Genomic DNA, 15,022 nt, shown 5'->3' with positions numbered 1-15,022 from the left:
ACAGGTAACAATATTTTTTTTAAAGTCCTCAGCACTCCCAAGTGATAGTGTACAGCAAGAACAAATATTTTCTGTAAGGGCCTGATAATAAATATTTTAGACTTTTTAGGCCATACAGTCTCTGTCCCAACTACTTAGCACTGCTGTTGTAGCACAAAAGCAGGCATAGACAGTGTGTGAACAAATGAGTAGGGCTGTTTCTGTGCAACTTTATTTACAGGCAGCAGTGTGGTTTTAGCCTGTGGACCTTAGATTGCTGACTGCTACTGAATGCCATTAGATAATGGCTCTCAACACATAAGGCCTGTGTACAACACAGTGTGTAGCTCACTGGTTGAGCATGTGCTTAGCATGATAAGGCCCTGAATTTAATCCTCAGCACCAAAAAAGTCATCCTGTGTCATGTTCTCATCAATGAAAAGTGCTCCCAGAAGCAAGTGATTGTAGGTTGGGGTGAGGATGACACCTTTCCTTAAAGTAGCTCTTCTCACAGTGTAGTTTATACACTGGGGATCCTGACAGACATAGGTTCTGATTCAGCAAGTCTGAGTTAGAGCCTGACATTCTGCTTTTGACGTGTAGACATAGAAGTCAGGGCCCTGGGTGGGAAGAACAGGATGCTGACAAGGGGCCACCCTGGAGATGCAGGCCCTGTGACATGCAGTCTTTTCAGGGTTAGTTATTTGGTTCAATAATGTTCCCCTCCCCTTCCTCATTTAGAAGTTAACATCAATCAAAATCCAGAATGACAAGATGCGGACTGGAAACCTTCCAGCCAACATGAAGAAGAACAGGGTTTTACAGATCATTCCATGTAAGAGTACTTTTCCCCGTGTGAGATCCTCATTGCCCTATCTCCCAATTCCCTCTACCCCTTCTACTTCTCAGGGAGTAATTAATGATTGGTTTAGAGACAAGAATCAGGGCATTGCCTCTTATTGCTCCCAGTTCTTTAGTGGCTCTTGTGTAAATAAAAGAATATAAAAAGCCAAAGCCTTTCTCTCTCCTGGGCAAAAAATAAGCTTGTCCTTGCCCCACTGGGATTTTATCTGCCAAGGGCCTAGGGCAGGAGCAATGGAAAGAGAGAAAGGGAGCATGTTGGTGAGCTACAAGCCACTGTTCTTCCTGCAGATGAATTCAACAGAGTGATCATTCCAGTTAAGCGGGGTGAAGAGAATACAGACTATGTGAATGCATCCTTCATTGATGTAAGTGGTGGCTATTTGCCTGAGCCCCAGCACCCCATAGAAATTCCCTGGGACTTGTAGTGCTTCCCTCACAAACCTCCTTGGGAGGATCATATTTGAATTAGTCAGCAATTACTAAATTGTGATACCTTCCCACCCACCCTGCTTTCTAGGTGTATCCAGCCCCAAAAAACAGAAGGTGGGAGAAATAGATGGTGCGCACCAGTATGATACCTAGTAAAACCTCACAGTGCACTCATCTAGGCTTAAACAACTACCTGACCTTTCCCATTCCTGTTTTCCTTATCCTAGCTCCAGCACCCACTCCCTTTCCCCAGAGTTTGATCTTTGACCACAAAGGATCTCTGCCTGGGGTGGGTTTGCCTCCAGCAGCCCCATTCGACCCTAGGGTCTTGTCTCATTGCTTCCTAGACAGGCAATTCCACTCACCCCTTCCTGATTACACCACCTCATTCCTGTAATTGACCTGGTCTGTCTAGGGCTACCGGCAGAAGGACTCCTATATTGCCAGCCAGGGCCCTCTCCTCCACACAATTGAAGACTTCTGGCGAATGATCTGGGAGTGGAAATCATGTTCCATCGTGATGCTGACAGAACTGGAGGAGAGAGGCCAGGTGAGCTCAAAAAGGTCCTGGGTTGTGGGAGAGATTCAGCATGAACAAGTGTGTGTTTGGGGTTGGGAGTAGGTTAGAAGGTAGGTTTGAGTCTTTACTTTGACTTACACTGTCCACAAAGTCATTTCCAGGCTAATTATTCAGGCTGTTGGTGTCTGAGTAGTCGTCAACTTCTCCCAGGACTGGAGATAGAGTGCCTGAACCGCCATTCCATTCCCAGACAGTTCCCACACTTTCACTTTTCTTTTGTCTATAGCACCCAGCCTAGTCTTGGCACATATTCTCTGTACCCAACCCTGCAGGCAGGGCAGAACCAGCAAGAGAAGGGTTACAGAGCCAGCCCAGGGTATGGTGAGTGTCTCTAAGAAGGGGTCACCTCTTCTGGCTACATGAAAGAAAACAATAGAATTTGAGAAATGATAAAAGCAAGAAATTTATAGCTTAAATGTAATTAGTAAGGAATTGGTGTTTTCCCCCTAGAAACATGTGCCCATTTTTGCTGATTAGGTGATTTGAAGGGGTAAAGCCAGAGGACGAAGTAACCCAGTGCCAGACCAGCCATGCTTCACAGGCTTAACAAGGAGTCTTTAAAAAAAAAAAAAAAAAATCCCTCAAAAACACTGAGGTTGGACAATGCAGTAAATGAGTGCTTCCTCAGACCTGGGATGTTACATAACAAGGATCAAAATCAATTAAACGAGCCTGGAGAAGCTAGCAAGGCCTGGTAAGAAAGTTCCTCCTAAGCTATAATGAAGAGTTGAAACTTTTTAAAGCAATTTAAGAGCCTTTGACAAATCCACTTGGTGGTTTTTTGTTTTGTTTTGTTTGTTTTGTTTTGAATCCCTCTGGTGACATGAGAAGAACAAATGAGAAATGAGCAAGCCAGAAGCAGAGGGGAACTGGCAGTTTTGTTGATGTCTTGGACTCTGCTGAGCTGGTCAGAGAAGGTGGAGATGTGCGGTGGGCCTAGTAGGAGAAGAGTTAAGGATGGCCCCACTTAGGAATCACTGAGTTTGTTATCAATTGAAAATTTAAAACACTTAAGTGTGTTTTACATTGGTTCCAAGCCATTAGTTCCCATTCTGTGATTCTGCAGTTTATTTAACTTTGATACAAGACTTCACACATTTTCTCACCCCAGCATTTGATTATGTCAGATTTGTGGTTTGTTGTTGTTGTTTTTTAAATCAGTCATTTCACTCAGTAGCTAGTCTTCCCAGGCTTGTATTATGTTACTTGACAGACATCCTCTGTAGGTCTTTGTCTATCATTAGTAACAAGACCAAGTGGGAGGTTTGGTCAGGCTCCTTGACTTTGCACTCAAAGGAAGCATGAACTGAGTAACAAAGGCCAACAGGGATAGCAGTAGCTGTGTTAACAGGGGCTAGTGCGTGTCTATTAGCCCTCTCTGATAAGCCACAAGACTAGGGTTCTACGTGTGTTTCCCCATCCCATCAGCAGGTGAATGATGGGCAGGCCCAAAGAATAGGCAGAAAAGCTAGAACAGATCCCCTGCCCTATAATAAAATGTGGCACAGTGAACATCTCTGACTCTGTCCAGTCTGATTATCAGGCTTCTTTTTCCCCCCTTGGTATTGGGAATGAACCCAGGGCTTGGCTCATGCTGAGCAAACATTCTGTCACTGAGATACATCCCTAGCTCTCAAGCTCTTTCATTCTTGAAGAAAACTTAATGAGAGTAAAGGGCAGAAGGGCAGGAAGCATTTCTCATGGATAGCAGTGAGGGGAAGGGCCATAGAAACATAGTCCTCCTATCCATTAGCCAAGCCTGCTGTCAGTTGGGTGAATCCCCTTTCCTTCTGACACTATGCATTAGCCTGTCTTCCTAGGGTCAGCAAAATGGCCAGTAGCTTTTGCCCTCAGAAACTTCTTAGTGGATTTTTCACAAGGACTCACTGGCCCCCAAGACAAAATTTCACTTTCTGTTCCATCTCTTATTCATGTCAGGTATACTCCCAGAGATACAAACACAGGAAGCCTAAATGACACAGCGAAGGGTGTGTATGTTTATACAAAGTGACACCACAGCCACTCCTTACCTCACTATTATAGTCTTCAGGGAAAAGTCTGAACCCCAAATATAAATTTTCTACCATATAAATTAAAATCTCAAAGGAATTAAAACTTCAATTTCTCTGAGTTTTCTCCTCTTCCTCCTCCATTTTAACCAAAGGGATGCTTCAAGATGCTTGGGAAGGCCTGGGTTCCCTCAGTGGCCACAGCTTAGACCAGGCATCAGTGTGAACTGGGCAGTGCCAGCAGCTCCCACACTGTGCCACCCCAACTCAGGTCTCATTCTGCTTCTCTAAGGCATCAGTAGAACATGATGCCCACAAAGCTGTATGTTCCTATTACTGTTGTCAGCCTTAGACCATAGAAGAGACTTAGTGCTGTCTGGGGCAAGGAGGGTGAACAAAGACTGCAGGAGAAAAGACAGAAAAGCTGGGTTTCAACTTTTAGGATGCCATCATGCAGAGTCCATAACCTGAAAATTAAGTTGGAGATTAAACCTTGGCTCCCAAGCTCTTTTCATCCATTTAATGACTTCACCTGTACTACCCCTTTTGGGGTCTTTATTCCTGTTTCTGTTCTTTTGTCAATTTGGTGTTTGTTTATTTTGGGGGGGGGCGGGTGTTGTTTGTTTTGAAATGGAGACTTACTATGTTGCTAGACTGATCTTGAATTCCTGGACTCAAGTGAACTTCTTGCCTCAGTTCAGCTGGAACTATAGGCATATGCCCCTGCGCTGGTTTTTTTCTCTCTGGTTTTGGAGGCTTCAGTATTCATGAGGTGATCCATCTACCCTTAATCTTTCTGATTCTTGGCTTCCTTAGCCACCAGTTCCCATGGTCAAATCATCACTTTTTTGTTCCCACATGTGCATGGTCTTTAGAATCTTTATAGGGCATCCCACCCGGTTTATCACCTCCAGTACAACATGGTACTTCTTACTTCTACTCTAGTAATTGTTTATCTTCATCAAATCTTGGAGCCATTGACTCCTCCACTTTCTCAATGTCAGTCACCCAGATCATGTTCTCACCTTCCTGTATGTTCCATAGGTAGAGTTTGTGTGACCTGTCGTTACTATCCTTCCCTTGCTAACACCCATTATTGCCTTGTGCTTTCTTACTTCCATAGTGTCTTACTCTCATGGGAAGGCCTCTACTCTATTAAATTCAGTTACCTGTCTATATCACTGGGAAAAAACCAAAACTCCGCTGACTGTTCTCACATTGAATTCATGACCACAAATCTAATGTGAGTAATTAGCACTACCTAGCAATTCTGCTCTTTTTTCTTCTCTTCCTCAAATCTGCAAAATTCCCTTGTCTATCCCACCATACATCTTAGCTATGGCTTGGCCTCATTTTTCAAAAAATTGGACAAGAACACTCTTCTCACCCTCAAGCAGTCAGACCATTCGCATCTGTAACAGTTCTCTCCCCTGCTCTCCTGTGGGAAAGGGATCCTACATCTTGATTCAGCCATCCACTCTGCTCTTGTCCCATTCTCCACCTCAAGGATCTCTTGTCTCCATCAACAGCTCCCCTCTCTACTTAGCAGCCTACACTATTTCATTTCCTGTCTTTAAAAAACAAAATTATCTCCCCTAATCCCACATCCCCTTCCATCTCGGTACTATTTTTATGCACTTCGTCCCAGAAAAGTACCTTTAAAGAGTCTGCTTTCCCCCTTAGGTTCTCACCTCACTTTGTTCCTTCCATTCTTGACTCCAGTGGGACTGCTTTAGTTAAAGATCACCAGTGACTGTCATCTTGCCAAATCCAAAGATCATTTCTCTTTTCTTTTTTTTTCTTCACTTTTTTCTTTTTCATTTTCTTTTTCTTTGTTCTTGTTGTTGTCCTTATAACAGCATTTCAGGCAGTACCTTCCTCTTTGATTTCCCCTATCATTAGCCTTGCTAACTCCGTTGTCATTTTTGTGTGTGTGTGTGTGTGTGTGTGTGTGTGACCTCCTTCTCCTCTGCATGACCTCTAAACACTCTCTGGAGGATTCTAAACTCAGGCCTTATTAACCCACTCTGTTCTCTTATGGCTGTCCTTGAGGATCTCAGCCATGCCTGTGGCCTTAAATACAATCCATATATCAAATGATTAAATCTGTGCCCCCAGCACAGTTACCTACTCCCCTTCCCAATCATGAACTAATGTATCCAAGTACCTACTTGATATCTGCATATGGAATGATTATTAAGAATCTCAGGTTTCATTCATATGGCCCAAACAAAACTTGATTTTTCTCCCCACACCGAACCACTTCAGTGAACAGGACCACCTTCCACCCCATTGCTCCTGCTACAGGTCTAGGATTTCCCTTCCTTACTCCTCACCACCACGTGCAGTTTATCAGTGAGTCCTGATACCTGCTGAGCATATCCACTTCACTCTAGCTTAACCACTGCCACATACATAAGCCACCATCACCTCTCACCAGCTAAGGGACAAACCCTGCCAGCACTGGGCCCACCTGGAGTGGCCTGGCAACCCGCTTTCCTGCTTCCAGTCCCATTAAGTCAGTTCTTCACATGACAGCCAGCAGTCCTTTTGAAAAATATAAATGTAGTCATGTCACTCTTTGTCTTAGAGACCTTAAGGAAAAATCTGCCCATGCATATGAAATTTAGAAACTTTTTTTGGTTATTTAGTTCCCAGACTTGAATTGGGCCCTTCCTTTTAGTTTCACTTGCTTATTTTAAATCCCCTAGTTCCTATTTTCTCCTATCCTCTCTACCCTCAATGGGTTAGGTGGTACATGGTTTCTATGATGGGTTATAGCCTCTGTCCTTCAGAAAGGTCTCCTATATTCCTCATGGCCTTGCATTCCCTACTGACCTGCTTTCCTGCCCTGCCCTCCCCTCTCCTTCCCAGCAGAATCTGGGCATTTTTAGCCTGGGATAGCCAGTGCTGCTCTTGCTTTCCAGTTTCCTTAAACCCACATTCTGCCTCCTAAGGAAGGGGTCCCTTAGCCCAGAGGACTGTTACCCCAATAAATCTCTGATTGAAACTGCTCTGTGCCTTCCAACAACTTACCACAGCCTATGAACTGATGCTTCTGTTGTACAGCTGTCACCTCTGCCCTCCCACAGCCAAGAGAGAGACCTCTGGGGATCATTTCCCTCCATTTTCCCCCTTTTCCCTCTTAGATGGTTTGACTTGGTTTGAGATGGGGACTAGCCACATTGCCCTGGATTTAAGTGATACCCCTGCCTTCAACCTATAAAAGCTTCTTGTGTAGCTTTTCTTTACTTCATGTCACCTAAAATCCTAACCCCATAAATTTACCAGACTTGTTTTCTTTCAGCACACCTTGCCTTCCTCCGTATAAGAGCTGTGTCACCTTGAAACTCACTGTACAGCACCAGTCTGCCCCCTGAGGTCAGTCAGGATCATATGAAGCACCTCAAGTGACTGTCCCTATAAGCTAACCAAGGCAGGATTCCCATTTGCTGTGCCTGTGGATAAGCTCCCTATCCCCAACTTTAGGAAGGCTTCTCTCCTATAATTCCCAGCTCTACCTTCCTGGGGCCTTCCTCCCCTCTGCCCCTTTTCTCTGCTATGCATGCCTAAGAAGATCTAAAGTACTAAAAGCTGTTAGGTGCAGGGCCACAGTATTTCTTTCTCTTGTAAAGTGTGATCTTGCTCTCTTCCCTCTAGCTCAGTCTGCTGACCTCACTTCCATCTGGAACCTAGTGGTTCCAGTGACTTTGAAGTCTGTCTTCAGTCCTGGTTAAGAAATTGTATGAATGCAAGGGAACTATGGCAGCCAAATCATTCCATCCACCAGTGCCCTGGAGACCAATGATTAATAACAGGTTGAACTGCCCCTTAGTTAAGATTTTTTAAACAATTGTGATTGAAGAGAGGTCCAGCACCCCATCTTCAGGCATCCTCAGGGTTCCTGGTAAACACAGGTGGAAAAGTGCTGGTCTATGGCATTTCCTTGCTCCATTACTTAATAATCCTTTCTGTTAGAATGAATTCACTGCCATTTAAAAAGGAGTTACTGAATGATCACACTTAGGAAAAGCAATAAAATTCAGTAAAATGGATTTTTAAGCTGAATTAGGTGACACTCCTGTAGTCTCAGCTGTTCAGGAAACTGAAGCTAAGGCTGGAGGAACACTTTAGCCAAGAGTTAAAGGCCAGCCTGGGTACCTTAGTGAGATCCTGACTCACATAAATAAAATGGATTTTAATAGTGGTTTTATTTGAACTGTGAGACTATCAATGATTTTTCTTTTTTACTTAATTTTTTCAAGTATTTTTTGTGAACATGTGTGACTGAGAAGTTTTGCATTATCACTATTATTGGATGTGGTGTTGCATACCTGTTGTCCCAGAAACTTGGGAGGCTAAGGCAGGAGGCCAACCTCAACAACTTAGAGACCCTGTCTCAAATAAATAAAAAACAGGGCTGATTTGAACCTGGCACATTAAGTGCTGGGGAACTTCACATGAACAACATGAGGTATTGGGCAGAGGAGCATGAAGGATGTGATAGTGTGTAGGACAGCAGCATGGGAGACCATAGCAGAGAGAACAGTTGGATAATGTAGCTCAGAGGTAGCACAGCCCTGGGTTAAATCCCTAGTACCACCAAAACAAACAAACTAACAAAAACCCAATAGTGAAGAATCTCAGACCCCTACCCTGCAATACTCTAAAGAAATGGACCATATAACTATGGTTTACCTACATATTTATGCCTTGACTTAATCTGTAGACACATTCATTTACCAGGTACTTACTGAGAGCCTACAGAATGCCAGGCATGTTGTAGGGTGCTGAGTATACAAAGATGAAAAGAGACAGCCCCCACAATCCCCCACACAAGGAGCTGCAGAGGGAATGGAGCCAGGTACAAGCAAAGACAATAAACCATCTCCTGCTCACCAGCAAGGACAGAAATGTTAGTGCTAGCAACCTTAAGGTACTGTTGCAGAGTGAAGAGATCAAGATCAGAGGAAAAAAGGGATGCTATGGCCTGGGCTGTGGTGAAGCAGCAAGGCTGGATGAGGGTATAAATGGGTTCCACTTTTCTGGATTAGCAGGGTGGCATACGTAAGCAGCTCTAAAATATGGAATGGTGGAGTCAAGCAGAACAAAAACACTCATCTCTCTTCATCCCTCCACAGCCATTTGAGTGTTGCATAGCTCTGAGCAGCACAGTTCTTCATAGACCCTGTCATGTTGTGAACTAGAATGTCAGTAAGTGACACCAAATGGTTAACTAATTGTTTCTGTTTAATTAGAATGCTATGAAGTAATGTGCTCCTTTGCGTTTTCAACACCTTGGTGATAAAGTGTGTCAGAGTAAAAGGTGACTGTGCTGTGAGAGGTCAAGCTGTTCTTGGGCAGTGCTGCCTTTGCCACACTTAGTACTAGCCCCCGCTTCTATCATTTGTTCCTCCAGGAGAAGTGTGCCCAGTACTGGCCATCTGATGGCCTGGTGTCCTATGGAGACATAACAGTGGAGCTGAAGAAGGAAGAGGAATGTGAGAGCTATACCGTCCGAGACCTCTTGGTTACCAACACCAGGGTAAGATGTGTGGTGGGTGGGGCTCCTCTCACAGGGAAAGCAGGGCTGCTCCTGCCTCCCTGACCCTCTTTCCTTCAAAGGAGAACAAGAGCCGGCAGATCCGACAGTTCCACTTCCATGGCTGGCCTGAAGTGGGCATCCCCAGTGATGGGAAGGGCATGATCAGCATCATTGCAGCCGTGCAAAAGCAGCAGCAGCAGTCCGGGAACCACCCCATCACTGTGCACTGCAGGTACCACTGGCCCCAGCCCTCAGATGGGAGGCAGAAGCAGGTGCAGTGGTGAGCATGTGTCAGACCGTGAGGAAAGCTGAGGAAAGGAGCAGGTTGTTAATGAGCAAGTTTGACAGTCATAACAGGGCTGGTGATTGGAGAGAGTCTTGGAGTTTGAACTTTGAAGACTGTGCTAGGGAACTGAACAACACAAACGACATGGGGTATCAGGCAGAGGAGCATGTGGGATGGTGATGGGGTCCAGGAGAGCATCAAGGAAGACAGATAGCAGAGAGACCAGCTGGGCAATGTGGGGATGAGGGCCTGCCCTCCTTAAACACAGGGAAAGAAAATGGCAAATGTTCTGAAAACAGTTCAAGGAAAAATGAACAAGACTAAGACTATACAGTGAAAGAGCAGAAGAGTCAAGGGTGCCTCCCAGGTTTGAGCCTGGGTTACTGGTAACAGCTGATGTAAGCAACTGAGAAAAGATGATAAGGAGACCTATTTGGGGAGAAAAGATGAATTTTACATGGAGCATGTTATTTGAGATTGCATTTTAGGAAAAAGAAATGTTTACCCTGAGTTTCCTTAATAGTAAAGTTTCTCAACAGATTTGTCTATACTGACTCTCCAGTTCCTTTCCTCCATTCTACCATCCTCTCAAGCCCATTCCAGTTATACCACCTACCCACACACACACTCCATTGCAGCTCTGCCACTGGGGCTACCTGTAGCCTCCAGATTGCTGAAGCCAGTGGTCATTTTCAGTCTCATCATACTTGACTTTTCATCAGTGTTGGGCACAGTTGATCACTCATCTCTCTTCAGAGTACTCCCCAAGTGGCTTCTGTTCTGGTTTTCATCCTCATGTGCTGTTCCTTCTGTGTCCTGTGCTGATTGCTCCCCATCTGTGGCCCACGACCCAGTCCTTGAACCTCTTCTCTGTCAATAGACAATACCCCTAGGAGAGCTCACTCAGTCTCCTGGCTTTATTAGCAACTCTCAAGTCTTTATCACTGGTTCATCCTCTCCCCCAAACTCTAGGTTTATGCAGTTATCTACTCGTCATTTCCAATGGATATCTAATGGACATTCTTAGCTTAGGGTTCAAGTGACAACTGCTGGTTTTTCTTCCAAAGTCCGCTGTTACCACATCAGTAAGTAGCTTGCCAATTCCCAAATAAGTTGAGTGAGAAGCCTTGGAACTATTCTCTTCTCTGCTTTTTCTCAGATTTCATATCTAATCCATCATCAAATTGTGTTCTACCTGCATATAATCTGAGAATCCCAAGTATGTGTCACTGCCTCCTCCAGGGCCCTCTGTCCGAGCTAACGTCCCTCCCCAGTAATTGTGCCAGCCTCCCAGCTGGTCTCTCTGCTTTCACCTTCACCTGCAGTCTGTTCTCAGCACAGCAGCCTCAAAGAGCCTTTTATTTTACTTATTTTTTCCCTTTTCCCTCCCCCAAGAGCATTTCAAATGTAAGTCATGGTCTGGGGATATAACCCAGTGGTAGAGTGCTTGCCTAACAGGCTCAAGGCCCTGGGTTCTATGCCCTGCACCACCAGATATATATAAACAAATATAAATCACACTGCATCTCTCCTTTATTTAGAACTCCAACAACAAGGGCCCGGTATGATTTGAGGGCTTCCTGCCAGGCTCTGACCTAACCCTCACCACTCTCTTTCCTGCCTACATCAGATCCAGCTCCACAGGCTTCAGCATCCTCAGCACACTCCTGCCTTTGGCCTGAGAGACTCTCTTCCAGATAGCCATAGAACTTCACCCTCACCTTCTTGGTGTGTCTGTTCACACAGCACCCTTTCAGAGAGCCTTCCCTGAGCACCCTGCCTGGAATTCTGCTCCTCCTTCTCCTTCCCTGACTGCATGTCTTTTTGTCTGGAGAGACTGCTAAGCCCCACTGTCCCTGCCACAGAGCAGGTACTCAGTGTCTGGTGAGGGAATCAGCCGATGACATTGAATGGGGTAGATAGTGTCGAGGTAAGAGTTTGAATTCCTTGGATTTACAAAGAAGGTAAAAGACACAGGAAAGAACCAGCAGGTACACCCCAGTGCAAATGGTTTGTCAGGGAAAGGGAAGAGAGGAATAGAACTGCAAGCTGATCCAGTGGTAGGGTCAGGTCAACCTGGGCATGTTTATAGGTGAACAGCAAGAGCTAGTACTGGTGGGTGTAAATGAGGGGTATCAGCGTGGTCCCACAGGCAAGCCCTCAGCAAGGGTATACCTGTGTCATGTAGGAAGTACAGCAGGGGTACATTGCCTCCCCAAAGGTGTACTGGGTTCCTCCAGGCTGTCAGTGGTGAGTGTGGGCCTCCTGCCCCACTCAGGCCCTCCCATGGATCATGTACCTTCCCAGGCTCCAGACTCAGCCTCAGTTCCCTCCTTGTCGCTCACACTCACCTTCTCTGCTTGGAGACATGGTAAGCTTGTCTGCTCTGTTTCAGCGCTGGGGCAGGACGGACAGGGACTTTCTGTGCCCTGAGCACAGTCCTGGAACGAGTGAAAGCAGAGGGGATTTTGGATGTCTTCCAGACCGTCAAGAGCCTGCGACTGCAGAGGCCACACATGGTCCAGACACTGGTATGCTGCTCATGTTCTTTGTCTGTGCCACCACCACCTGTAGTCCTTCCCCATCAGGGAGAAGGCCTTTAGAGGCCCACCCAGGGGCCACCCTGTCAGAAGACTGACTACAGACCCACCCTTCCCCAAGGTGCCCCAGCAGACAGGAAGTGCCTTGAGAGGCAGGATTACAGTGGGAATATACCCTCTATCACCAGAGGGAATGTGACCGGTTAGACAGGGGGTACTTGGGTGCCCCTCAGGGCTTGTTTGTGCTTCTCCATGGATTGGGGGTGGGAGAGCAGGACTACTTGCCTTTGTTCTGCTTGGGCTTCCTGTTAAAGACAGTCTGGACATCCACAAAGGTTTTCCTGAAAGTCCTGGAGTAAGAAATGTTTGAGGAAAAGGAAAATGAATTTTAGTAGGTTTGCGAGGAGATGAGACATTCAGAACAGGGCACATGTCAGCCTGGCAACTATGTTTGGGGGTGGACCATTCTCCAGATGCCCCATTTCCCAGCCCAGCACACTCATATTTGTCCTTGCCACTTCCATCAGCTCTGTTTGTAAAAGATCCATTCTGCTAACCCAGAGGGCAGAGCTATCGGAACTTGGGCAGACAGGTCAAGATGCATGTGGAAGTTCACAAACATTCATTTCCTCTCCAATTTCCATTCTAAAAACAGTTCTGTTAGGAACTGCAGTTCCACGTACTCTTCAGTAACCCTGGCTTTCTTCCCACTCTCACTTTCCAGGAGCAGTATGAGTTCTGCTACAAGGTGGTGCAGGAATACATTGATGCGTTCTCAGATTATGCCAACTTCAAGTAACAGGCGACGAGGCTCCTTGGACAGGAGAATTGCCTTTAATATTTTGTAATATTCTGTTTTGTTAATATACCCAAAATTGTGTATATATCTTATAACTGTTTTAGAAATTGGTACATAGGCTTCTATTACCTATTAGGTGGAGATTTTATATGTAAATGTGTTAGCACTGATAGTCCTTTTTCCAATGTTTTATTGGGGAATTAAATAGTGTGATGTTTGATTGATATCGTGTAATCCTCAGCCTGGAAATTGGGCTGGTTCATTCTTTGGTTCAAACATCTTTTCCTAAGGAAGATAAAACCCATTCCAGGTAGCTTGGCACCAGCTAAGAAAAAAGCACAAAGTTCTCAGAACTCTTGAGGAAATGGTTGTCCCAGGACCCCCATGCACATCCCTATTCCCTCCCTACACTGTAAATACCCCTCCCTCTCTAGCCCACCTCCTTCACCCCACCCCATATCCCAGCAGCCCCCTGGGGGGAATAATGGGACCAGGTCGGTATCTCTGGCACCACACTAGGGATTATCAGGTAATAAAAGCTTTGACTCCCTGAGGAAATGTCTTCTCCCTTTGTCTGGGGCGGGGCAGCCAGACAGGGCTGGGTCTCTCCTGGCCCTGCTGTTGCTGCTGTCTCTCAGTTTCCCAACCCTCCCTTTCCATCATTCAAGCTCTTCCATCTCTGATGTGATCCCTAAGACACTCCTTTCTTTGCCAGCACATGTTTGGTGCAGTGGTCTCAGCCAGCCTCACACCCTGGAAAAGATGGCAAAGGGTAGGGCCACCAGGAGGAGAGGAACTGACTCAACCTGGACCTGAGTTTGGTCTCTGACCTCTCCAGTCCCTCCTGCTTTGCTCCAAAGTCATCTGGATTATGTCACTATCCAGAAGAGTCTTTGTGTCCATACAGATTTTGTTAAATGACTTCCACTTCCTTTCATATGTGTCCTCATTTCCAGAACTTGATGTGGAAAAGTCTCAGATCCAGAAGCCAAGATGATGAGATTCTTGGATCTCATCTTGGTGTCAAATCTGACATGTGTGACCTGTTCAACTTTTGTATCTTAAATAACATAGATGTTTATTTATTCCTTATATATATGTGTGCCCTACCCAGAGACCCAGTATCCTTCTACCTTCCAGACCTAAGTTCCTCAAAATGTAATTCTCATCCTCATGGTGGGAATTAAGTCATTTCCACATCTGTGTCTCAATCAGGCAGGGGGAAAGAGTATGGAGAGTAACACAGACAATTTCATTTTTAGCAAAAGTCATTTTTTTTTTGTTTTGTTTTGTTTTTTGTTTTTACAGTACTGGGAATTGAACCCACTCAGTGGTGCTCTACCACTAAGCTACATCCCCAACCCTTTAAATTTTTCATTTGAGGCAGGGTCTCACTAAGTTGCTGAGACTGTCCTCAAACTTGCGGTCCTGCCGCAGCCTCTCAGTAGCTGGGATTGCAGGCGTGCTCCACTGCTCCCAGCTCAGAAATTGCACTTTTGGCTTCCACTCATAGTCCATTAGCTAAAACCTTAATCCTATGGCTATACTCATTACAAGGGGTACTGAGAAGTGATACAGCTGGGAGGGTAGGTCTGCCTACTGCCTCCTAGCCTCAGGAGTATCTCCTGATGGGAGCAGAAGATTAGCCAATTGCCCAGGCTGGCAAGGCAGGGCTGAGGAAAGCCTGCAGCTTCTGGCCTCCCTTAAAGAGTTGGGACAGGCTCTGAGCTCAAGGTCTTCAAGAGTGAGAGATGGCATCCCAGTTTCATCTGTGGAGGCACACTCAGGTCAGTGTTCCATGGCTTGCTGGAGGCAAGGCAACTTGAACCGGATCCAAGGGATGCTGGAAATTGAGTTCAGTACAAAGGAGAAAAGGTCAAGTGGAGCTGCATTACAGAAGGCCTGAATCCAGGTGAGATAGTAACTCAGCGGTTTCAAAGAGGGAGCCCAGTGGTACACCACATATTCATGATGTTTGTGTGAAGGATGTG

The 15,022-nt window shown here is 45.7% G+C and overlaps 1 protein-coding gene across 5 annotated transcripts in view; it reads left to right on the top strand.

The window, feature by feature from the left end:
- Positions 1 to 13,255, top strand: part of PTPRA (protein tyrosine phosphatase receptor type A) — a 136,568-nt gene extending 123,313 nt beyond the window's left edge. For all 5 annotated transcript variants that reach the window (XM_079127541.1, XM_079127539.1, XM_079127540.1 and 2 more), the window contains 7 exons: positions 721 to 814; positions 1,132 to 1,208; positions 1,688 to 1,822; positions 9,281 to 9,406; positions 9,487 to 9,638; positions 12,088 to 12,223; positions 12,957 to 13,255. In XM_079127541.1, coding sequence (XP_078983667.1) covers positions 721 to 814; positions 1,132 to 1,208; positions 1,688 to 1,822; positions 9,281 to 9,406; positions 9,487 to 9,638; positions 12,088 to 12,223; positions 12,957 to 13,031 — 795 coding nt within the window. In that variant the 3' untranslated portion in view covers positions 13,032 to 13,255. The remainder of the gene's footprint in view (positions 1 to 720; positions 815 to 1,131; positions 1,209 to 1,687; positions 1,823 to 9,280; positions 9,407 to 9,486; positions 9,639 to 12,087; positions 12,224 to 12,956) is intronic.
- Positions 13,256 to 15,022: the final 1,767 nt, after the last annotated feature.

The sequence above is a fragment of the Sciurus vulgaris genome, assembly GCF_902686455.1.
Source record: "Sciurus vulgaris genome assembly, chromosome: 2".
In the NCBI taxonomy this organism is placed as follows: domain Eukaryota; kingdom Metazoa; phylum Chordata; class Mammalia; order Rodentia; family Sciuridae; genus Sciurus; species Sciurus vulgaris.
This window is presented reverse-complemented; position numbering and strand designations above follow the sequence as displayed.